Below are 25272 nucleotides of genomic sequence, written 5' to 3'. Positions count from 1 at the left end.
CTGCAGGTTCCATTCATGGTAAATGCCCTATACAAGTGTACCATTTTTCATCTTTTATATTGTATTTTTACTGTACCTTTTCTGTGTTTAGATACACAAATACTTATCACGTTACAGTGCCTGCAGTATTCAGTACATTAATATGCTGTACAGGTTTGTAGCCTAGGAGCAATAGGCTATCTTTAAGTTCCTTTTTAGAGTGTTCATTGTTAATGTATAGAAATGCAAATTATTTTAGAGTGTTGATTTTTGTGTCCTACTGCTTTGCTGAATTCATTTGTTAGTTCTGATTTATAGCCTAGGTATATAGTAGGCTATAGCGTTTGTGTTAATATACTCTGTGAAGTTCACACAGTGAGGAAATCACCTAACACATTTCTCAAAACGTATTCCGGTTGTTAAGCAACACGTGACCGTATTTTATTCTGTTTGATGCTCGTGAAATGGAATTATTTTTGTAAGTTCCCTTTTAGATTGTTCATTGTTAATGTATAGAAATACAAATGATTTTTGGGTATTGATTTTATGTCCTACTTTGCTGAATTCATTTATTAGTTCTAATTTTTGTGTGTGGAGTCTAGAGTTTTCTAAATATAAGATTGTATTATCTGTGAACAGAGATAATTTTGCTTCTTCCTTTCCATTTTAGATGCTTTTTTTTTTTTTCTTTTTCTTGCCTGGTTGCTCTGGCTAGAACTTTCCATACTCTGTTGAATAGAAAAGGCAAAAGCAGGTGCTGTTACCTTGTTTCTGATCTCAGAAGAAAGTATGATGTTTACTGTGGGTTTTTCATATATCACTTCTATTATTTTGGAGTAGTTTCTTTGATTCCTAGCTTGTTGAGTGTTTTTATCAGGAAAGAATGTTGAATTTTATAAAATGCTTTTTCTGTAAGCATGGAAATGATTATGTGTGAGGATTCTTCCTTCTTTCTGTTAATGTGGTATATTACATTGATGAGTTTTTGTATGTTGAGCCATCCTTACATTTAGTAATAAATCCCATTTGGTCATAATGTATAATCCTTTTAATATGCTGCTGAATTTGGTTTGCTAGTATTTTATTCAGGTTTTTTGCATCAGTGTTCATAAGGGATATTGGTCAGTAGTTTCCTTTTCTTATAGTATCTTTGTCTGGCTTTGTATCAGGGTAAGCTGGCCTCATAGAACGCGTTAGGAAGGGTTCCCTCCTCTTCCGTATTTCAGAAACATTTAAGAAGGGCTAATATTAATTCTCCTAAAATGTTTGGTAGAATTCAACAGTGAAGCCCTCAGGTCCTGGACTTTTCTTTGTCAGGAGATTTTTGATTACTGATTCAGTCTCCTTAATATAAAGATTTATTCAGATTTTTAAATTTCTTTGTGATGTAGTCTTTGTAGGTTTTGTGTTTTGAGGAGTTTATTTCATCTGGGTTATCCAGTTTGTTCATAATACTCTTTCATAACCCTTTTTGTTTCTTTAGAATTAATAGTAATGTCCCGGCCGGGCGCAGTGGCTCAAGCCTGTAATCCCAGCACTTTGGGAGGCCGAGACGGGCGGATCATGAGGTCAGGAGTTCGAGACCATCCTGGGTAACACGGTGAAACCCCGTCTCTACTAAAAAATACAAAAAGCTAGCTGGGCAAGGTGGCTGGTGCCTGTAGTCCCAGCTACTTGGGAGGCTGAGGCAGGAGAATGGCGTAAACCCGGGAGGCGGAGCTTGCAGTGAGCTGAGATCCGGCCCCTGCACTCCAGCCAGGGTGACAGAGCGAGACTCTGTCTCAAAAAAAAAAAAAAAAGTAATGTCCCTGCTTTCATTTCTGATTTCAGTAATTTGAACCTTCTCTCTTTTTGTCTTAGTCCATCTAGCTCTGGGGTTCCTAGCCCAGGCTTGGGACCAGTACCAGTCTGTGGCCTGTTAGGAACCGGGCTACACAGCAGGAGGTGAGGGGCAGGCTAGTGAGTGTTACCACCTGAGCTCCGCCTCCTGTCAGATCAGCAGCAGCATTAAATTCTCATAGGAGTGTAAATCCTGTTGTGCGAGGGATCTAGGTTGCACACTCCTTATGAGAATCTGATGACAGGTGATCTGAGGTGAAACTGTTTGATCCCGAAACCATTCCCCGTCTGCACTGGTCTGTGGAAAAATTGTCTTCCATAAAACCAGTCTTAGTGCTAACAACGTTGGGAACTGCTGATCTAGCTGAAGGTTTGTCAACTTTTTTTATCTTCTCAAAGAACCAACATTTGATTTCATTGATTTTTTTTTTTCTATTTTTCTGTTCTCTATTTTGTTGCTCTCTGCTCTGATCTTTATTATTTTCTTCATTCTGCTAGCTTTAGGTTTAGTTTGTTGCTTTTTCTAGTTGTAAAGTTAGGTTGCTGATTTGAAATATTTCTCATTTGTTTATTTTTAACTTTTAGGTTTGGAGGTACATGTGAAGGTTTGTTACATAGGTAAACACATATCACAGGAGGTTGTTGTACATATTATTTCATTACCCAAGTTTTAAGCCTAGAACCCAATAGTTATCTTTTCTGCTCCTCTCCCTCCTCCTGTCCTCCCACCCTCACCCCCTCAAGTAGACCCCAGTGTCTTTTTTTTATTTGTGTTCATAAGTTCTTATGGTTTAGTGCCCACTTGTAAGTGAGAACATGCAGTATTTGGTTTTCTGTTCCTGCGTTAGTTTGCTAAGGATAATAGCTTCCAGCTCCATCCATGCTCCCAAAAAAGACATGATCTCATTCTTTTTTATGGCTGCATAGTATTCCATGGTGTGTATGTACCACATTTTCTTTATCCGATCCATCACTAATGGGCATTTAGGTTGATTCCATGTCTTTACTATTGTGAATAGTGCTGCAGTGAACATTCATGTGCATGTGTCTTTATGGTAGAATGATTATTATTCCTTTGAGTATATACCCAGTTGATGGGATTGCTGGGTTGAATGGTAGTTCTGCTTTTAGCTCTTTGAGGAATTGTCATACTGCTTTCCACAATGGTTGAACTAATTTACACTCCCGCCAACAGTGTTTAAGTGTTCTCTTTTCTCCATAACCTCACCAACATCTGTTATTTTTTGGCTTTTTAATAACAGCCATTCTGACTGGTAAGAGATGATATATCTCATTGCGGTTTTGATTTGCATTCCTCTAATGATCAGTGATACGGAGCTTTCTTTCATATGCTTGTTTGGCCATCTGTATATCTTCTTTTGAGAAGTGTCGGTTCATATCCTTTGCCCGCTTTTTAGTGGGGTTGTTTTTCGCTTGTAAATTTGTTTAAGTTCTCTATCGATGCTGAATATTAGACCTTTGTCAGGCGCATAGTTTACAAATATCTTCTCCCATTCTTTAGGTTGTCTGTTTACTCTGTTGGTACTTCTTTTTGCTGTGCAGAAGCTCTTAAGTTTAATTAGATCACACTTGCCTATTTTTGCTTTTCTTGTGATTGGTTTTGGTATCTTTGTCATTAAATCTTTGCCCTTTCCTATGTTCAAGATGGTATTGCCTAGGTTGTCTTCCAGGGTTTTTATAGTTTTGGGTTTTACATTTAACGTCTTTAATCCATATTGAGTTGATTTTTGTATATGGCATAAGGAAGGGGTCCAGCTTCAGTCTTCTGGGCTAGCCAATTATCCAAGCACCATTTTTTGAGTAGGGAGTCTTTTCCCCATTGCTTGTTTTTGTCATCTTTGTAGAAGATCAGATGATCACAGATTTGCAGTCTTATTTCTAGGCTCTCTATTCTGTTCATTGGTCTATGTGCCTGTTTTTGTGCTAGTACCATGCTGTTTTGCTTACTGTATCCTTGTAGTATAGTTTGAAATCAGGTAACATGATGCCTCCACTTTGTTCTTTTTGCCTAGGATTGCCTTGGCTATTTGGGCTCTTGTTTGGTTCCATATGAATTTTAAAATAGATTTTTCAAGTTCTGTGAAGAATGTCATTGATAGTTTGATAGGAATAGCATTGAATCTGTAAATTGCTTTGGACAGTATAGTCATTTTAATGATATTGATTCTTCCTATCCATGGGCTGAGATGTTTTTCCATTTGTTTGTGTCTTCTCTGATTTCTTTGAGTAGTGTTTTGTAATTCTCATTGTAGAGATCTTTCACTTCTCTGGTTAGCTATATTCCTAGGTATTTTACTCTTTTTATGGCAGTTGTGAATGGGATTACCTTTCTGATTTGACTCTTGGTTTGGCTGTTGTTAGTGTATAGGAATGCTAGTGATTTTAGTACATTGATTTTATATCCTGCAATTTAGCTGAAGTTGTTTACCAGCTTGAGGAGCTTTTGTGCTAAGATTATGGGGTTTTCTAAATATAAAATGATGTTGTCTGCAAACAGAGATAGTTTGACTTTCTCTTTATGTTTGGATGCCCTTTATCTTTATTTCTTTTTTTTTTTTTTTTTTTTGGATGGACTCTTGCTCTTTCACCCAGGCTGGAGTGCTGTGGCACAGTCTTGGCTCACAGCAACCTCTGCCTTCTGGATTCAAGCAATTCTCCTGCCTCAGCTTCCCAAGTAGCTGGGTCTGCAGGCACACGCCACCACTCCAGGCTGATTTTCTATTTTTAGTAGAGATGGGGTTTCACCATGTTAGCCAGGCTAGTCTTGAACACCTGACCTCAAGTGATCCACTCACCTCAGCATCCCAAAATGCTGGGATTACAGGTGTGAGCCACCATGCCCAACCTAGATGCCCTTTATTTCTTTTCTTGCCTGATTGCTCTGGCTAGGACTTCCAAAACTATGTTTAGTAGAAGTGTTGAGAGAGAACATCCTTGTCTTGTGCCAGTTTTCAAGGGGACTGCTTCCAGCTTTGAATAATGTTGGCTGCTGTGGGATTGTCATATATGGCTCTTATTATTTTGAGGTATGTTCCTTCAATACCTAGTTTATTGAGAATTTTAACATGAAGCAATGTTGAATTTTATCAAGTCTTTTTTGTGTCTATTGAAATAATCATGTGGTTTTTGTCTTTAGTTCTGTTTATGTGATGAATCACGTATATTGATTTATGTATGTTGAGCCAGCCTTGCATCCAGGGATGAGACCTACATGATCATGGTGGATTAGCTTTTTGATGTCCTGCTGGATTCGGTTTGTCAGTATTTTCTTAAGGATCTTACATTGATGTTCATCAACAATACTGGCCTGAAGTTTTCTTTTTGTTGTTGTTGTGGTGTTTTGTTTTGTTTTGTTTTGAGACAGTCTGGCTCCGTCACCCAGGCTGGAGGACAGTGGTGTGATCTCGGCTCACTACGACCTCCACCTCCTGGGTTCAAGCAATTCTGCTGCCTCAGCCTCCGGAATAGGTGGGATTACAGGTGCATGCCACCACACCTGGCTAATTTTTGTATTTTTAGTAGAGATGGGTTTTAACCTTGTTGGCCAGGATGGTCTCAAACTCCTGACCTCAGGTGATCTGCCTGCCTCAGGCTCCCAAAGTGCTAGGGTTACAGGTGTGAGCCACCGTACCCAGACTTTGGCAGGTTTTGGTATTGTTCTGTGATGCTGGCCTCAAAATGAGTTGTGAAGAAGTCTTTCCTCCTCACTTTTTTGGAATCGTTTCTGTAGGAATGGTACCAGCTTTTATTTGTACATCTGGTAGAATTCAGCTGTGAATTCATCAGATCCCAGGCTTTTTAAAATTATTATTGGTATGCTATCTATTACTGATTCAATTTTGGAACTTGTTATTGGTCTGTTCAGGGACTCAGTTTCTTCCTGCATCAGTTTTGGGAGGGTGTATGTGTCCAGGAATTTATCTGTCTCTTCTAGGTTTTCTAGTTTGTATGCATAGAGGTATTCGTAGTAGTTTCTGATGTTTGTTTTATTTCTGTGCGGTCAGTAGTAACATTCCCTTCATCATTTCTAATTGTGTTTATTTGGATCTTCTCTCCTTCTTCGTTAGTCTAGCTAGTGGCCTATTTTATTAATTTTTTTCAAAAACAACTCCTGAATTATGATCTTTTGAATGATGTTTTGTGTCTCAATTTATTTCATTTCAGCTCTGATTTTTATTTCTCGTCTTCTGCTAACATTGGGGTTAATTTGTTCTTCCTTCTCTAATTCTTTCAGTTATGAAGTTAGATTGTTATTTTGAGATCTAACTTTTTGATGTTGGCATTTAGTGCTATGAATTTACCTCTTAACACTGCCAAAGCTGTATCTCAAAGATTCTGATGTCTTGTATCTTTGTTCTCATTGTTTTCAAAGAACTTGATTTCTGCCTTAATTTCATTATTTACCCAAAAATCATTCAGGAGCATGTTGTTTAATTCCATATAATTGTATGGTTTTTAGCAATTTTTATAGTCTTGACTTTTATTTTTATTGCACTGTGGTGCAAGCTTGTGTCTGGTATCATTTTGGTTCTTTTACATTTCTTGAGGATTGTTTTATATCCATAATTTATGTGGACCATTTTAGAGTATGTGCCATGCGATGATAAGAAAAATGTATATTCTGTTGGTTCAGGGTGGAGAGTTCTGTAGAGGTCTGTCAGATCCATTTGGCCCAATGTTGAGTTTAGGTCCTGAATATCTTGTTAATTTTCTGCCTCGATGATCTAATACTATCAGTGGAGTGTTGAAGTCTCCTGCTGTTACTGTGTGGGAATCTATGTCTCTTTGTAGATCTTTAAGAATTTGCTTTATGAATCTGTGCTCCTGTGTTGGGTGCATATATGTTTAGGATACTTAGGTCTCCTTGTTGAATTGAACCCTTTTCCATTATGGAATGTCCTACTTTGTCTTCTTTGGTCTTTGTTGGTTCAAAATCTCTTCTCTCTGAAATTAGATTGCAACCCCTGATTTTTTGTTTTACATTTGCTTGGTAGATTTTCCTCCATACCTTTATTTTGAGTCTCTGTATATTATGACATCCGAGCACTTTGGGAGGCCAAGGCAGGCAGATCACTTGACATCAGGAGTTCAAGACCAGCCTGGCCAACATGGTAAAAACCCATTTCTACTAAAAATACAAAAATTAGCCGGGCGTGGTGGGGCACACCTGTAATCCCAGCTATAAATTTTTTAAAAAAGCAGCAGCAGCAACCTGACCACGCTTTGGTAGAGCATCTATGGTGGGGGAATCCCTTCTGCCCCCTGGTCAGCTCAAACTCTATAAAGCCGGAAGGCTCGATCAGCCAAGTCACCCAAACAGCAAAGATGGCAGCTCACCCCTCCTGCCGGGAGCTCCTTCTTAGGGAGGTGCGGTGCCGCTACCGGTGGCTGTCTGGAATTCCAAGCCAGTGGGTCTTGTCTTGTGAGGTGCTGTGGAATTGGGGCCTGCAGGCTATCACTGCTCAGTCCCCTGGATTCAGCCTCTTTCCTAAGGCTATGTACGGGGGTCTAACCTCCCACTTTGCCGGAGCTGTAGCTACCTTTGTCTGAAAGCCCGAGTATGTAAGGCTCCAGGGTCTCCACGCATGCCTGAGTGGCTCCACTGCCAAGACTCCACATAATTCTGACAGACTGAAGGCTGGTGGAGTGGGTGCACAAGGAGATCTCCTGACCCGAGGGTTGCAGAGATCGGTGGGAGAAGCATGGTTCCCTGGGGTCACATATTCACTCACCGCTTTCCTAGGCAGGGGAGGTTCCCCTGGCTCCGTGTTGCGCTCTAGTGGGCTGTTGTCCTGTCTTACTTTTCTTTGTTCTCTGTGGGTCAGTTTGTGTCCTTGATTAGTCCCATTGCGAGCACCTGGATGTTTGAGTTGAAGGTGTGTTTACTGAGCCCTTCCCTTCCTCTCTGTGAGAGCCATGCACACTAGCTACTTCTAGTCGGCCGTCTTGCCCCTGTATCCTCTCTCAGTTATAAATTAACACATTTATAGCTATAAATTTCCCCCTTAGCACTGTTTTCACTCTCTCATATAAGTTTTGGTATGTAGTTGTTTTTATTCAGTTGTCTCTCTAGTTTTTCTAATTTCTTCTTTGATCTATTAAGAGTGTGTTGTTTAATTTCCTCAAACTTGTGAATTTTCCAGTTTTACTCCTGTTACTGATTTGTAGCTTCATGTGGTGGGAGAAGATACTGTGTATTATATGCATAGTTTAAAATCTGCTGAAACTTACTTTGTGCCCCAACATATAACCTATATTGAAAAATGTTCTGTGTGCACCATATATGTCTGTTGGATGTAGTTTTATTGTATTAAGTCCTCTGTTTTCTTATTTCTCTTTGTTCTATCCATTATTGACAGTGAGAGTCCCCCTATTATTGTAAAATTATTTTTCCCTTCAGTTCTGTCAGTTTTTGCTTCATATATTTTGATGATCTGTCATTAGCTACATACATGTTTATAGTTGTTACTTATTCTTGATGCATAATTGAATCTTTTTAATATATAATGTCCTTATTCTTTATCTCTTGTAACCTTTTTTTCCACTTAAGGTCTATTTTGTCTGATTTTTTTTTTTCCTAAGACAGGGTCTCACTTTCACTGCCCAGGCTGGAATGCAATGGCTCAATCTCATGGCTTACTGCAGCCTCAACTTCCTGGGCTCAGATGATTCTCCCACCTCAGCCTCCCTAGTAGCTGGGATTACAGGCACATGCCACCACGCCTGGCTAATTGTTTGTATTTTTAGTAGAGATGGGGTTTCGCTGTGTTGCCTGTTCTGGTCTTAAACTCCTGGGCTTAAGTGATCTGCCTCCCTTGGCCTCACAAAGTGCTGGTATTACAGGCATGTAACACCACACCCAGCCTATTTTGTCTGGCATTAGTATAGCCACCCCTGCTCTCTGACTCTTACTTATTGATATACCTATTACTATTACTGTTGATACACCATGTAAATAGTAATAGTAATTACTATTTGCAAAAGGATAGAATATCTTTCTATCCTTTTTTTATCCATTCTGCTAATCTCTTTTGACTGGGTGATTTAATTCATTTACATTTAAAGTAATTACTGATAAGAAAGGACTTACTTCTGTCATGTTGCTATTTGTTTTCTGTACGCCTTATAGCTTGTCACTTGTTACATTACTACTTTTGTGTTTAGTTGTTTTGTAGTGAAATGTTTAAATTTCTTATTTCCTTTAGTGTATATTTTATAGCTGTTTTCTTGGTTGTTTCCATGGAGGTTACATTTAATATCCTAAATTTATAATGCTACTTTAAATGTATGCCAGTTTAATTTCAATAACATACAAAAACTCTGTGCTTTTCCAGCTCTGGCCCCACCCTTTTCAGTTGTTGGCATTATAAAATTACGTCTTTGTACAATTGTCTCCAGAAATATAAACTGTCTTTTACTATATTAGTCTATTAGATTATGTAGAAAACAAAAAGTGGCATTACATTCTGTTATTACAATAATAGTAGTTTTTATAATTGCCCATGTATATATTTACCTTTATTGAGATATGTGTTTCTTCATATGGTTTCAAGTTACTGTCTAGTGTACTTTTAATTTCTCCCTCGCTTTTGAAGGACAGTTTTGACAGATATAGGATTCTTGGTTAACAGTTTTTTTCTTTTAGTACTTTGAATATATCAGCCTACTACCTTCTAACCTCCAATGTTTCTAATGAGAAATCTGCTGATAATCTTACTGAGGGTCCTTTTTGTGTCACTGGTCACTTATCTGTTGCTGCTTGCAAGATTCTGTCTTTGCCTTTTGAAAATTTGATAATCATGTGTCTTGATGGGGCTCTCTTTGAGTTCATTTTACATGGAATTCATTGAGCTTCTTATATGTTTATGGTCATGTCTTTGATCAAATTTTGGAGGTTTTCAGCCATTATTTTTTCAAATTTTTTTTCTCTCTATTCTCTTCTGATACTCCCACAATGAGTAGATTTGTTCACTTGATGATGTCTCACATATCCCTTAGGCTCTGCTCACTAATTCTTTTGCCTGCTCAAATATGCTTATTAAGTAATTACACTAGTGAATTTTTTATTTCAGTTACCATACTTCCTAATTCCAGAATTTCTTTTTGGTTTCTTTTTAGGTTTCCTGTCTCTTTACTGATATTTCCATTCTGTTCATACATTATTTTCATGAATTTATACACATCTTAACTTCTTAGAGCATCTTTAAGACAGGTTTTTTTTTTTTTTTTTTTTTTTTTTGAGACGGAGTCTCGCTCTGTTGCCCAGGCTGTGGTGCAGTGGCCGGATCTCAGCTCACTGCAAGCTCCACCTCCCGGGTTCACGCCATTCTCCTGCCTCAGCCTCCCAAGTAGCTGGGACTACAGGTGCCCGCCACCTTGCCTGGCTAGTTTTTTGTATTTTTTAGTAGAGACGGGGTTTCACCGTGTTAGCCAGGATGGTCTCGATCTCCTGACCTCGTGATCCGCCCGTCTCGGCCTCCCGAAGTGCTGGGATTACAGGCTTGAGCCACCGCACCCGGCCAAGACAGGTATTTTAAAGTCTTTGTCTAGTATATCTGCCATCAGATCTTTTTCAAGGGCAGTTTCTGTTTAGTTTTCCTTTGAGTATGCTGTACTATCCTGGTTCTTCGTATGCCTTGTGATTTTTTTGTCGAAAACTGAATATTTGAATCTAATAATGTGGTTATATTGCAAATCAGATGCTTTCAATACCCCAGAGATTGTTGGCTTTTGTTATTTTTGCTTGTTGTTTCTGGTTTTGATTGTTGCAGGCTTTCTCTATGCCAAGAAGATCAGCCTCGGCCTGAGGTATAAACTTAAAGTCTTCTCAGATCCTTTCTGAGCCTGTGTCTTTCTCTGGGCATCCATTGTCACTTTCTAACTCTCCATGTATATGCAGTTGTTTTTGAATATCCTGGTCTGTAATGTCTGGCTCCCAACAAGGAAAAAGAGAAAAATGTAATAGGAGGGGTAGGACCTTTACGCTCCTGGAAGTTACTTTGGCTAGAGGGGGAAGGGCTTGCAATAGTGAGGAAAGGTGCAACAATAATGGCTGCCTGCCTCTTTGTACCTCTGTTATTAGAAGCAGCAGTGACTAGGACTTGGAAAGGGTCTTTAGAAGAAAAAAAAAAAAAAGCAGCAGTCAACAGTACACAGATCCTCAGTATTACAGAATAAGGTTCTTTTTTCGTGCCCTGATTCCCACAAGCTCTGTGCAAGCTGCTCCAGCAACAAGTGCACAGCTGCCTGCCAAGGGGCTGGGGCTGGTGGTGGGGGATGGGTAGTTGCTACTGTACTGAGAGCCGAAATTGATAGAAATTAGCCACACTTTACCATCCAAAACTTTCCCTAGAAGTTCTAAGCCTTCAGTAGACTAGAGTTCCAAAATAGTTACATCAGACAGATCCTGTTGTCTGGGTGACGGAGTCCTGGTGCTTTCTAATCTACCATCTTCCCAGAATCTCTCAATAATATCTTACAGCTAAAGGATCCATTTCAGAATCACACATTGCGTTTAATCATCACGTCTCCATCAGTGTTCTCCTCCAGTGTTCAGTCTTTCCTTAGCTCTCATGACCATGACACTTTTGAAGTTATTTTGTAGCATGTCTCTGAATGTAGTTTTGTCTGATGTTTTCTTATGATTAGAATCAGGTTATACATTCTCGGCATCAGTATTGCAGAAGCGATGGTGCATTCTTTTCATTGCACCCTTTCTAGTAACACATGGTTTCACTGTGCTCCGTCACTGGTGATGTTAACTTTGATCTCTTGATGATGGTGGGGCTTGCCAGACTTCCTTACTGTGAAGTTACTTTTTCTCTTTGTAATTAATACGTGTTTTATCAGGAGACACTAATATTTTTAAACAGGTTACATATTCTGTTCTTTGTTAAACTTGAATTCATTTATTTAGGAAATTTTTTATTTTCTATTCTAGAAAATTTATTTGGGAAAATTGACATACATATTTGTAACAGTATAGACTCATCGTTTCCCATTATAACAATCATTATTTATTTATTTTGAAGCTCAAATTGCCCTTGATTTGACCAACAGGATTCCATTCAAGCCGGCTTTTGTTGTTCTTTTGACATGTCCCTATCCTTGCATTCTGGTACTGTTGTACTATCCCTGCTTCAGTCCTGGAATCAATCATTTCTCCAAGGATCCATCGTTCCTATTAAGGAAAGATGGTTTTTAGAGGCTAAGATCTGGACTCTAGATGTACTCACTGTTAGTGGGATGTCACTGCTCCCTAGGCCTCTCAGTGGGCAGAGCTAGGGAATGTGTGTGTGTTTAGAGATTTACATTTCTGTTTCCATATCTATCAAAAACCATGTTTTTACACCAGTAGTTCCAATTCCATTCTCGCACCAAGGAAATTCTAATTTCCAGATTCATAACCCACTTTTCTGACAGTGAGAAACCTAGCTTACGTTGTCTTTAATATATTTACTGATTTGATCAGCCCTTTATACGCAACCATTTTTTCTGCTACCAATTTTTCTGCTGTCTCTGCTACTACCTCCTTACTTGCACAGATCGACTCCTCATCCTGCTAGGCTTTGCCATTCCATGCTCACTCAAAACCATGAATACCCTTCTTACTTCACTTTGGCTCCAACAGCTTACACCTGATTACCACTCTATGTGGACACCCTTCCTACCTGTCTGGGCTTAAAGCTGATACATTCATCACTGGATACCCTTTTTATAGTTTGTTTGGGATCTGTCCTAATGCCTGGTCATTTATAATTTTGGTAACTTTTTAAAAATTATCCTTTGCATTTCTTTGATTACTTTTACCATCTTCTCATGTCAAGAGACAATATATTGGCCAGCTGCGGTGCCTTAAGCCTGTAATCCCAACACTTTGGGAGGCCGAGGCAGGTGAATCACTCGAGGTGAGGAGTTCGAGACTAGCCTGGCCAATATGGTGAAACCCCATTTCTAACAAAAATTAGCCGGGTGTGGTGGCGCATGCCTGTAATTCCAGCTACTTGGGAGGCTGAGGCACGAGAATGGCTTGAACCTTGGAGATGGAGGTTGCTGTGAGCCGAGATCACGCCACTGCACTCCAGCCTGTGTGACAGAGCAAGACTGTGTCTCAGAAAAAAAGAAAAAAAAAGAGAGAGAGAGACAACATATCAAAAATATCATCAAGCCAAAATTATGACAGTTTGTCAGGATCACTCCCTTATTCCCTAATTATCTTCTCATTAACTAAAGCTCGTATATTTTATATTTGTTAAAGGAAGACTTTTTGGAAATCTAAATTGGGTATAGTGTTTTTGAACTTGAGAACACTATTTCATCATAGTCTAATGTGTGATTTACTTCTGAAACATAGGCAGCCATTTTATGTTGAGTAAACATTCTTTGAAGATGGATAAGCCCTCAGCTAAACTACAGTAGTACAAAGAAAAGAAAAAAAAAAAACTACAGCAGTAATAGTCCCATGCTTTGTATGGCAGTTGTTTTCATTTATTGTCTATTTTCATTTTTAATGTTGAGATGAAGAAGACCCTGTTTGACATTATTTTATTATGACCATTGTTAACATTATTCTTTTTTAAATTGTTCTCTATTTCTGTTCTGATTTTTCTTTTATTCTCCTCCCCCATGCAGTTTCTCCTCCTCTTTTTATTTTTAAAATCTAAAATTTGGCAAAGAATAATTTTGTTCAAGTTAGAATTTCTATAAAAGGAAATTATTTGAATATCTGATATGTCTCTCACCCAGTGTTTCTGCCCACATTACAATCAGGCACACACATTTATCAAAATTAACGAGTCCAGAAAAAGCCACTGATAACCTTTGTTAAGCTTACTAGGAACTATAATGTGCTAGAATACTACCTCTAGTGAGGATAGTGCAGTTATTCAGGAAAGATTCATATAAAAATTTGCCAAGCTGAATGACTTATTTCGTACTTCTTGAGCACTGCCACAAAAATATTATCAGAATTGTAATTGTTTCAATATTTGTCAGAAGGACACAGGAGAATTAATATTAATGAGCTTACTGTATTCTAAGTGCTCACCATGACCCTAGGAGGCAGATGCTGATTTCCCATTTTACTGATACTAAAACTGCACCTCAGCAGTAATTAGGAAACTGCTCCAATCACAGAGTATAAGAGGCAGAGATTTAATGAGACTACAAGGCCTGTGTTCTTTTCACTTGACCGTGGTGCTGCTCTCTGTCAGAAGAGGAAAAATTCAGCACCTTTGGATTATCTCATTAGTATGATACAGATAATTCAGTTTTATAGCAATCTAGGTGCTTTCTCTGGAAGAAATTATTTTTCTGCCAGTCATCTGTCTAGATCATTATATATCAGGTCATTTCTAATTATCTGCTAGAGTAATTACAAAGCTTACTTTCATGGAAAAGAGAACTGACTACCTGTGAAAAGCATTTTCTTGTGAATACCATTCATCCAGCTGAAATAAAGGACACTCTTAGAATGATCCTTTAACATCTTCCAAAATCTGTTAACTTACAACTTTCCGGAAGTGATTTTTTGTGGGATTTATAGAGATACATTCATCCTGCTGCAGTAGTTCTTGTTAAAACCAGCAATAGTGATATATTGGTCTGCAGCGTGCTCTATGGTTGTTTCATTCCAGAGAGATGGGAAGGAAATTAGTCTATGGCACAAGCCCAGGGCACTACCTGCTGAAATCCCTCAAGGGCTGAATTAATCATGTATTTGATCATCAAAAAATTTTAAGAGGAAGTCTGGTATTTTGTGACGTTCAAATGTGAATTCTTAGATTTAATTCTTATTCGTACAAAAATGATTTAAAGCACTTTCTGATAACTTGCTTAAAAATAAACAGTGACTTTTCATGGTTATAAAATCCATGAGTTTGTAATTGTGCTTTTAAAAAGAAGGCAAAAACAAATAAAAACTCCTTGGTAACCGCTGGGCCTAACTCAATGCTAAAATTTTAAGAGAACTATATTAAGAATCTATTCTGCCTTTTCTATCAAATTGTATTTCAGGGTAATCAGAATAGGTCTAGTTGATAAAGTTATTCTCTACAGAAGAATTCTACCCCATGGAAGGAGTGGTATGATTAGATAATCACCATTTTTAACTTGTTTTAAAATAAGTGATTCAACAACAGTCAGTGACCAAAACCATTGATAGTCTGCACATGGTGGCTCATGCCTATAATCCCAACACTTTGGGAGGCCAGTAGATCACTTGAGCCCAGGAATTCCAGACTGGCCTGGACAACATGGTGAGACCCCTTCTCTACAAAAAACACAAAAATTAGCTGGGTGTGTAGGTACACACCTGTAGTTCCACCTACTCAAGAGGCTAAGTTGGGAGGATCAATTGAGCCCGGGAGGTGGAGACTGCAATAAGCCATGATCACGCCACTATACTCCAGCCTTGGCAACAAAGTGAAACCCTGACTCAGAAAAAAAGGGGGTGATTTATGGAGAAGTTTACAATAGTGGGATTAGATTGTCACCACCTAAATCCAGTGGTTGGTTTTATCATCACTAAAAACCATTTAAGCCTCCTGGCATGAAACCATAGAAGTACATACTGAGGTATATAAAGAGGAAATGACATATATGGGATTTGCTAGAAATACTTCAGATAAAAGGGAAGGGAGGACAAAGATGATGTAAGAATGGTAAAATCTTAAAAACTGTTAAATCTGGGTGATGGGTGTATAAGGGTCCATTATACTGGTCTCACTTTTGTGTATTTTTATTACACAAAGTTTTACAATAGCACCAGTGTTTTGGGAATGATAAAATTGAAAAGAAAATTACTTAAGTCTTTTTTTCTTTGTCTTTTTTACCGCAAACATAATGTTTATATCTGTGTTTCATCATATAAAGTTGTTATCCCGATACTTGTGAGAATCACCCTATAAAGTTACAGAAGTAATATCGTGTCCTTTTGACAGATCTTTCCCTAGACCATTCTGACCTAGTTGCAGAGTTGTTGAAGGAGCTGTCTAACCATAATGAGCGTGTAGAAGAAAGAAAAATCGCCCTCTATGAGCTTATGAAACTGACACAGGAAGAATCTTTTAGTGTTTGGGATGAACACTTCAAAACAATATTGCTTTTATTGCTTGAAACTCTTGGAGATAAAGAGGTAAATGGCAAAATGTGTAAACAGTAGCGTGTCCTTTCTGTCTCTTTTAGATTGCCTGTTAATCCAGTGCTACACGGATTTAGAAATTGGAAGCATGAGTCTCTTCTGCTGCTTCTTTCTGCATGAACTTTTCACTATGAAGTACTTTTTCTTCTAAACCAAGTAGCTCAACAATTTTGAACAATTAACAGGAAAAATGAAAGGTTGAAGGCTGAATTCTCATAGAAAAGTACATGTTACTTGTTTTACATATTTAGATTAGTTGTTCAGGAGCAACTATTTATTTATTTATTTATTTATTGAGAAGTAATCTCATTCTCAAGCCCAGGCTAGAATGCAGTGGTGTGATCTCAGCTCACTGCAACCTCCGCCTCGCAGGCTCCAGCAATTCTCCTGCCTCAGCCTCCTGAGTAGCTGGGATTATAGGCACATGCCACCACCCCTGGCTAATTTTGTATTTTTGGTAGAGATGGGGTTTCACCATGTTGGCCAGGCTGGTCTCAAACTCCTGACCTTAAGTGATCCACCTGCCTCAGCCTTCCAAAGAGCTGGGATTACTGGCATGAGCCACCGTGCCCAGCTCCAAAACTCCTTTTTATAGTCTGAATGTAGTTGTTGATTTCTTGCAAATACAGTAAGTGTAATATAAATTTTCAACTAGAGATAAGAAAACTTAATTATGTAGTATAACGCATACTTTATGCAGTTGTCTGCAACTCCTCCCCCATTATTAAGACCCTTAAGTTATAAAAATTGAAAATGTTAAAGATTATCTACAACCCAAAATATTAAAAACATTTAAATGTTTCTTCTTAGCCTACAATCAGGGCTTTGGCATTAAAGGTTTTAAGAGAAATCCTAAGGCATCAACCAGCAAGATTTAAAAACTATGCAGAATTGACTGTCATGAAAACATTGGAAGCACATAAAGATCCTCATAAGGAGGTAAGTTACTTGGAGGTTAAATTATTATTTCATTATTTTATTTCATGAAACATGTAAACATTGTGTAAAATGTAGCCTTATTAATGATTTTCTTGAACATTTGCCTTGACATTCAGGGTAATACCTGATCAAGAAGCAAGCATATTTTTTTCTATTAAATGAATTAAACAGTGATATCATGGCCTTTCACCTAAAATAGGCCAGCTCTAGGAAATAATGTATTTAATTTCGTTTTCTCCTTCACTTTAAGTTTTCTACTTAGAGTTTAGTAATCTTGTTTTCACTTTTCATTTAGCAGTAAGAATTTGATTTTTTAAAATAACTAATGAAGATAAGAAATCATGGTTTTGGGGGTGTTGGTTGTTCGTTTGTTGAGTCAGGGTCTCACTCTGTCCCCCAGGCTGGAGTGCAGTGGTGTGATCACAGCTCACTGTAGCCTCAGCCTCCTGGTTCCAGCGATCCTCCCACCTCAACTTCCTGAGTAGCTGGGACTGCAGGCATGCACCAGCACACCTGGCTAATATTTGGTGTTTTTTGTAGAGATGAAGTTTCACCATGTTGCCCAAGCAGGTCGTTGTTATTTTTAAGTGATAAATTGCCTAGAGGAGCTATATATCTGCTACAAGTTTATTCACCAAAGTAGTGAGGACAGCTTTCATGGAAGAGTTCCGTGAACCTGTTTCATAGTACTTGGTAGTCATGATATCTCTCTCCCCTTCTTCACCAGTGACATTGATTAGATAACTATGAGGATTTGTATTATAATCTCAGAAAGAATTAGAAAAAAAAGTTCAAATAGGGACTACATTTTTTTTATTTCAATAGATTTTTGAGGAATAGGTGGTGTTTGGTTATATGAATAAGTTATTTAGTGGTGATTTCTGAGATTTTGGTGCATCCATCACCTGTGCAGTGTACACTGTACCCAGTGTGTAGTCTTTTATCCCTCATCCCGCTCCCACTCTTTCCCCCAAGTCCCCAGAGTCCATTGTATCATTTTATACCTTTGCACCCTTGTAACCTAGCTCCCATTTATGAATGAGAACATATGATGTTTGGTTTTCCATTCCTGAGTTACTTCACTTAGAATAAAGGTCACCAATTCCATCCAGGTTGCTGCGAATGCCATTATTTCATTCATTTCTATGGCTGAGTAGTATTCCATGGTGTGTGTGTGCATATATACACATGAATGTGTGTGTGTGTGTGTATACACATACAAAATTTCTTTATCCATTCATTGATTGATGGGCATTTGGGCTATTTCCATATTTTTGCAATTGCAAATTGTGCTGCTGTAAACACCTGTGTGCAAGTACCTTTTTCATATCATGACTTATTTTTTTCTAGGTAGATACCCAGTAGTGGAATTGCTGGATCAAATGGTAGTTCTACTTTTAGTTCTGTAAGGACTATATATCTAAGAGAAAGCAACTGAGAAATAGCATTAGGTATCTCTGGTAGAACCAAGACAGAGGCAAAAGACAGATCAAAAAAGGAAGGTTAAAATAGAAACAAGATAAAATGAATCAGAGCCAAATGCAAGAGCTAAAGCTATAGACCTCTTCAAAGAAAGCAGAGGTATAAATCTTTGTTACTTTGGATTAGTCAGCGATTTCATAATATAGCTAAAAGCAAAAGCAACCAGCAACAACAAAAAAGATAATTTGGACTTCTTCAAAATTAAATACTTTTGTGCTTTATTAGCTTAGTGGTCAGCTAGAGGTAACACTTTTAAAACAAATTTGGCCGGGCATGATGGCTTACGCCTGTAATTCCAACACTTTGGGAGGCCGAGGCAGGTGGATCACTTGAGGTCAGGAGTTCAAGACCAGCCTGGCCAACATGACAAAACCCCATCTCCACTAAAAATACAAAAATTAGCCAGGTGTCATGGTGGATACGTGTAATCCCATCTATTTGGAAGGCTGAGGCAGGAGAATTGCTTGAACCTGGGAGGCGGAGGCTGCAGTAAGCTGAGATCATGCCACTGCATTCCAGTCTAGGTGACAGAGCAAGACTTGTCTCAAAAATAAAAATAAAATAAATTTAAAAATCGAAGAAAATATTTTCTGTCCTTCAAAGGACATTATCCTGAAAGTGAAAAGATAACTCATAGGATGGGAGAAAAATTTTGCAGACATGTATCTGATAAGGTACTAATATCCATAATATATATTCTTACAACACAACAATGAAAAGATGGCCCAATTTTTTACATGGACAAAGGATCTGAATAAACATTTCTCCAAAGATACACAAATGGCAATAAGCACATGAAAAGATGGTCAACATCATTAGTCATTAGGAAAATGTAACCAAAGCCACAGTGAGAGATCACTTAACACCCAAAAGAAATACAGACAATATGTTGGTGAGGATGCAGAGAAATTGAAACCCTTGGGGTAATTACTTTTTTAAAAGATTTGACTGTGACTCTTCTAGAAGAGTGAATCATAACTTTTAAATATATCTAGATTTTTGCAGGGGTTTTGGGTTTTCTTTGTTTTGAGACCGAGTCTCGCTATGTCACCCAGGCTGGAGTGCAGTGGCACGATCTCAGCCCACTGCAACTGGTTCTCCTGCCTCAGGAGAGGCAGGTTCTCCTGCCTGGGTTCAACCGGTTCTCCTGCCTCAGCCTCCCAAATAACTGGGATTACAGGTGTGCACCAACATGCCCAGCTAATTTTTGTGTAGAAATGGGATTTCGCTGTGTTAGCCAGGCTTGGCCTCCCAGAGTGCTGGGATTACAGACTTGAGTCACCTTGCCCAGCCCAGTTTTGTTTTCTGTTTCTGATTTTGTTTTATTCCATCAGTGTAGTAGTGGTACACCTATGGCATTTCACTGAAAGTTTAAAAACGATGTCTAGTATTTGTAGTTATTTACCTTTTGACCCAAATAAGGCCTGTAGCATCCCTACAAAATAAAAAATTGACACTCTTAAGGTATTACAGCTGAAATTGGCCCTGGGTCTTCTAACGTCCAGTGTATTTTCTGTTTTTGTTTTTGCTTTTGTTTGTTTGTGTTTAGACGGAGTCTCGCTCTGTCGCACTGGCTGGAGTGCAGTGGCATGATCTTGGCTCACTGCAATCTCCACCTCCCCGGGTTCAAGCGATTCTCCTGCCTCAGCCTCCCAAGTAGCTGGGACTACAGGTGTGTGCCACCACACCCGGCGAATTTTTTGTATTTTTAGTGGAGATGGGGTTTCACCATGTTAGCCAGGATGGTCTCGATCTCCTGACCTCGTGATCTGCCTGTCTCGGCCTCCCAAAGTGCTGGGATTATAGGTGTGAGCCACCGCGCCTGGCCTTTTTTTTTTTTTTTTTTTTTTAAGTGTATTTCCCACTGTACCTTTCTAAGCATTTTTCACCTATTGAGATCATAAGTGAGACACTGCCAAAGTAGCATCAAAAGCAGTTATTTTTACGTGATCTTAAGACTACTATCTTTAGAGATTACAGACTCTAATAAGAAGATAGACGGCCATTTCTTGTCATCATCACAAAACCAGTGTTGAAAGAAAGAAAATCATTATGAAAACAAGGAGGAATAGTATATTAACTTTTGACAACACATTAATCATATGATTTTTATTTTATTTATGTGATACAAAGGGCTCAAGCACTCCTAGAGATGAGAGTACTAATAATGATTAGGGCTTCAGCGTAGCTTATGCAGGGGACTCCAGTCACATTGTAGTCTTAAGTAAATAGAGCATCCTCACCCTAACACAACTAGACCACAATTTGATTTAAAAACTACTTTAAGGCCGCGCGCGGCGACTCACACTTGTAATCCCAGCACTTTGGGAGGCCGAGGCAGGAGGATTGCTGGAGCTCTGGAGTTTAACATCACCCTGGGCAACATAGCAAGACCTCCTCTCTACTAAAAATAAAAAAATTAACCGGGCATGGTGGTGCATGCCTGCAGTTCCAACTACTCAGAAGACTGAGGTGGGAGTCTCACTTGAGCCTGGGAGTTTGAGGCTACAGTGATTGATGATCAAGCCACTGCACTCCTGCCTGGGTGACAGAGCAAGACCGTGTCTCAAGAAGAAAAAAAAAAAAACTACTTTAGCCAACAGCAAAAAAGAACACAAGAAGGGAAGATAGTGTAATAAAGCCCATTTATCCATCATCTAGCTTCAGCTGTTACTGATATTTTGCCAGTCCTTTGTATCTGTCATCTGCACCCTCACTTTTCATGTTTGTTTACTGTAGCATTTTCAAAGCAAATTCCAAATATTATATTAAATACTTCATGAAGTTTATACTTCCAGGACATGGTATAATATTTTAAAAATTACTTTCTGGCTTACTTTCCTATTTTTTTTTTAGGTGGTGAGATCTGCCGAGGAAGCAGCATCAGTGTTAGCCACTTCAATTAGTCCAGAGCAGTGCATCAAAGTGCTTTGTCCTATCATCCAAACTGCAGACTACCCAATTAATCTGGCTGCAATCAAAATGCAAACAAAAGTGATAGAAAGAGTGTCCAAGGAAACCCTTAACCTCCTTTTGCCAGAGATTATGCCAGGTCTGATACAGGTAAGCAACAAAGCTTTGAGAGGAATGAGTCATGATACATTTGGGGTTCAGTTATTTTAGGTGCTTTCCAGGCATCATTACTGGCATGATCAAGCCTTCCTCCTGTTTGTCTGCAATATTCAGGACAAAGACTTTTCATAACTAGCCAGGGGGTGATAGATGTGGGTGTGGTAAAATTTACATAACATAAAATTAGCCATTTTTAAGTGTACAATTTAGGGGCACAATGTTATGCAACCATCACTACTGTCCACATACAGAAATTTTTCATCATCCCAAACTGAAACTCTGTACCCATTAAGCAATAACCCCATTCCTTCCTCCCTCCATTCCCCCCCCAGCACCTGGTAACCTCTATTCTATTTTCTGCTAGATTCCTTATAAGTGTAATAATACAATATTTGTCCTTTTAAGTCTGGCTTATTTTACTTAGCATAATGTTTTCAGGGTTCATCCATGCTGTAGCTTGTATTAGAATTTCACTCCTTTTTATGAATGAATAATATGCCATTTATGTATATGCCACAAATGGTTAATCTGTTCATCTGTTGATAAATATTTGGATTATTTCCTTTTTATTGACAAATATTATAATGAATTTCCTTGTAATATCTTCATGCACTTATATATGTACATCTAGAAACAGAATTTCTAGGTGTTACCAGATTTCACTGCAAAGTGGTTGTACTAATTTACAGTCATTGATGTAATGTGTTTCTCTTTAGCTATATAAACCCAATCATAGAAACATTTTAACAAAAATGAGACGTGTTTTATAACATGCTTTAACTTAGCCATACATTGTGAACTCTTTCCATCCAATAAATAATATTTTGCAATGTGATTTTAATGGCTAATATTACATAGTATGTATATTAAGAACCCTCCTAAAGAGAACTAATCATTATACATCTATAGTATTGTATTTTAAATTCTATTCTAAGCTTAATATTACTAAATTGGGAGGTCCTAACATAAGATCCAAATCTCTTTGTCTACGCCTTAATACTAAGAACAGAGTATAGGCTGGGCACAGTGGCTCACACCTGTAATCCCAGCACTTTGGGAGGCCAAGGTGGGTGGATCACCTGAGGTCCGGAGTTCAAGAGCAGCCTGACCAACATGGAGAAACCCTGTCTCTACTAAATATACAAAACTGGCCAGGTGTGTTGGCACATGCCTGTAATCCCAGCTACTCGGGAGACTGAGGCAGGAGAATCGCTTAAACCCGAGAGGTGGAGGTTGCAGTGAGCCAAGATTGTGCCACTGCACTCCAGCCTGAGCAACAGAGCAAGACTCTGTCTCAAAAAAAAAAAAAAAAAGATTATTTATAATATGTATATGTCATATATATAATGGGTACTGAGTCCATGTTTGCTGGATAAATAACTTAAAGAGTATTAGGATACTAGCAAAGAGCCATTATGGCTTTAAGTTCTTATAAATTTCTTATTTCCTCTGATGATAGATTGGTGCAGGATTTTATTGCATACATGATTATTGGGAAAAGGCATCTTACCTATCAGAAAAGCAAAAGAACGCTAATGAACATAAATATTAGCATTTTAACTCTTTGCTGTAGACTATTAAAATTAAGATGTGTAGGTATTAGGACCAGAGCAATGAAAGGCAAGAAGGCAATGGCAATATACTTTTTGAATGCCTTCAGATTTTCTCACCAGAAAATTATCTCACTGAGCAACTAGAATTGCAAAAAAAAAAAAAAAAACATGAAAAACATCTTCAACAAAATTAGGAAAAGGTATCCCAATGAACCCCAAAATATGAGCAGATAGGGCCAAACCACCACTAGCAGCCAAGTCCCCTGCAAATATCAGTGGTATGGAAAAGTGTGAAGGAAAGTCAGAAGTTACTTTTAAGACCCTGGGGCCAGAGAATCACCCAAGTTCTCACCCCTAAAAGAGGTGTCTCCATTCAGAGTGAAAGGCTAAGTATATGTAACTGATAAAAATTTGGAGGTAAAGGCAAAGGTACTGCAGGAAGCCCAAATCATGCTGGGGTGGCATGGATCCTCAGGGCTCTTAGAAATACCTTGCAAAAGCTCCCTTCTGGAAAGAGCTTATTTAGCAAAAAATTCATTGACTAGAGTCTAAACTGAGCATCTACACAACCATAAAAAAGAACAAAACCATGTCCTTTGCAGCAACATGGATGCATCTGGAGGCTATTATCCTAAGTGAATTAACACAGAAACAGAAAACAAAATACCACATATTCTTGCTTATAAGTGACAGCTAAACATATTGGGTACACATGGACATGAAAAATAGGAACAATAGACAACTGGAAACTCCAAAAGGGGTTGGGAGAAAAGGGTAGGGTTGAAAAACTACCCATTGGATATTGTGTTCACTGTTTGGGTAGGGATCAGTAGAAGCCCAAACCCTCAGCATCACAGTCAGTATACTTACATAATAAACCTACACATGTACCCCCTGAATCTAAAATAAAATAAACTGAGCATTGTAGCAATATTGTGACAGGTGGCTACCCAAAGGCCATATTTTTTTAAAAAAGGGTAACAAGAAGAAAGAATCCTGCAGCAGTAAAGCTAGAAAAGCTTTCATGGCGCAACCCACTCCCCCACACAGAAAATTCATTTTAAAATATAGAATACAGAAAAATGTCTTTCGCTTACACATGAGCAACGGAAAAGGGTTGTGGAGGTCAAGCCCAAAGATATTGCCTATTCTTCAAAAAAGAGGAAAAAAATAGTGGCGTGAGGTATACCTACAGTGAAGGTACACTAGACACATGGACACAAAACAAATGAAAATTAAACCCAAATTTAAGAAAACAAGGTAAAAAAAAAAGTAAGAAAACTATAGAAACTAATAAAAAGCATGAATCAGATTTTTTAAAGCTTGTAAAGGGGGAATTAGACAATACATCTATTCAAAGCATAGCAGCCAGCTCAATAAATAATATTTTACTACCAGTCTTTAGTGGAATATACCCTAAAGATGAAAGAAACTGCAAAGAAATCTTGAACTGCATTCAATATATTCATAGGAAAGATGCTGGTATGGTTATTTTTGAATAGTAATAACATTGATACACATATCGATAGATAAGATAGATTAGGGCAAAGCAAATAATGATGCCATAAAATGAAGTAAATCTTAAAATCTTAACTTTGAATTGGATATGTCAAAATGAAAATATTGTTTAATTTCGTATCTCAAAAAATGTTTCCTACTAGCCTCTGAGTCAGTATCAACTCAGAAATACTGAGTATCCCTACCACCCAGATTGTGATCTTTAGATATACCATTTTCCACTCAAAAGAGTCAGATGTCTTTGGGAAACTGACAGTCCAGGTTTGGAGCAGGTAACGTATAAAATGAGCCTGGGAATTCTTGTCTGAAAGCAAGAAAACTGTTCATATTTGAGGGTCAAAAAGAGTAATGCTACAATGAATTAAAATACATCAAATTTTAAAGTGAAATTCATGAGTTTATATTGATACTTTAAAAACTGGCCAACTTTCAAGATCATTGGGTTATTCCCAAAATTGGTTAATAAAGAGAAAGAATCAAAGCACATAGACTACCTATCCTATTTTCAGGACAACCAAATATTTGATGAGATGAAGTACTTTTAGAAGGATTCCAGTTAGTAAATTTAGAAAAAATTATTGACTTATAAAATTATTTTTGACCAGGTGTGGTGGCTCATGCCTGTAATCCCAGCACTTTGGGAGGCCAAGGAGGGCAGGTCACTTGAGGTCAGAAGGTCAAGACCAGCCTGGCCAACATGGTGAAACCCCATCTCTACTAAAAATACAA

At 38.2% G+C, this 25272-nt stretch overlaps 1 protein-coding gene across 6 annotated transcripts in view; it reads left to right on the top strand.

Annotated features, from left to right (window-relative positions):
• The window catches only part of CLASP2 (cytoplasmic linker associated protein 2), a 233029-nt gene that overhangs the window by 194997 nt on the left and 12760 nt on the right, over window positions 1-25272 (top strand). For all 6 annotated transcript variants that reach the window (XM_023214684.2, XM_023214682.2, XM_023214679.2 and 3 more), the window contains 3 exons: window positions 15780-15973; window positions 16790-16918; window positions 21257-21463. In XM_023214684.2, coding sequence (XP_023070452.1) covers window positions 15780-15973; window positions 16790-16918; window positions 21257-21463 — 530 coding nt within the window. The remainder of the gene's footprint in view (window positions 1-15779; window positions 15974-16789; window positions 16919-21256; window positions 21464-25272) is intronic.

The sequence above is a fragment of the Piliocolobus tephrosceles genome, chromosome 2, assembly GCF_002776525.5.
Source record: "Piliocolobus tephrosceles isolate RC106 chromosome 2, ASM277652v3, whole genome shotgun sequence".
Classification (NCBI taxonomy): domain Eukaryota; kingdom Metazoa; phylum Chordata; class Mammalia; order Primates; family Cercopithecidae; genus Piliocolobus; species Piliocolobus tephrosceles.
This window is presented reverse-complemented; position numbering and strand designations above follow the sequence as displayed.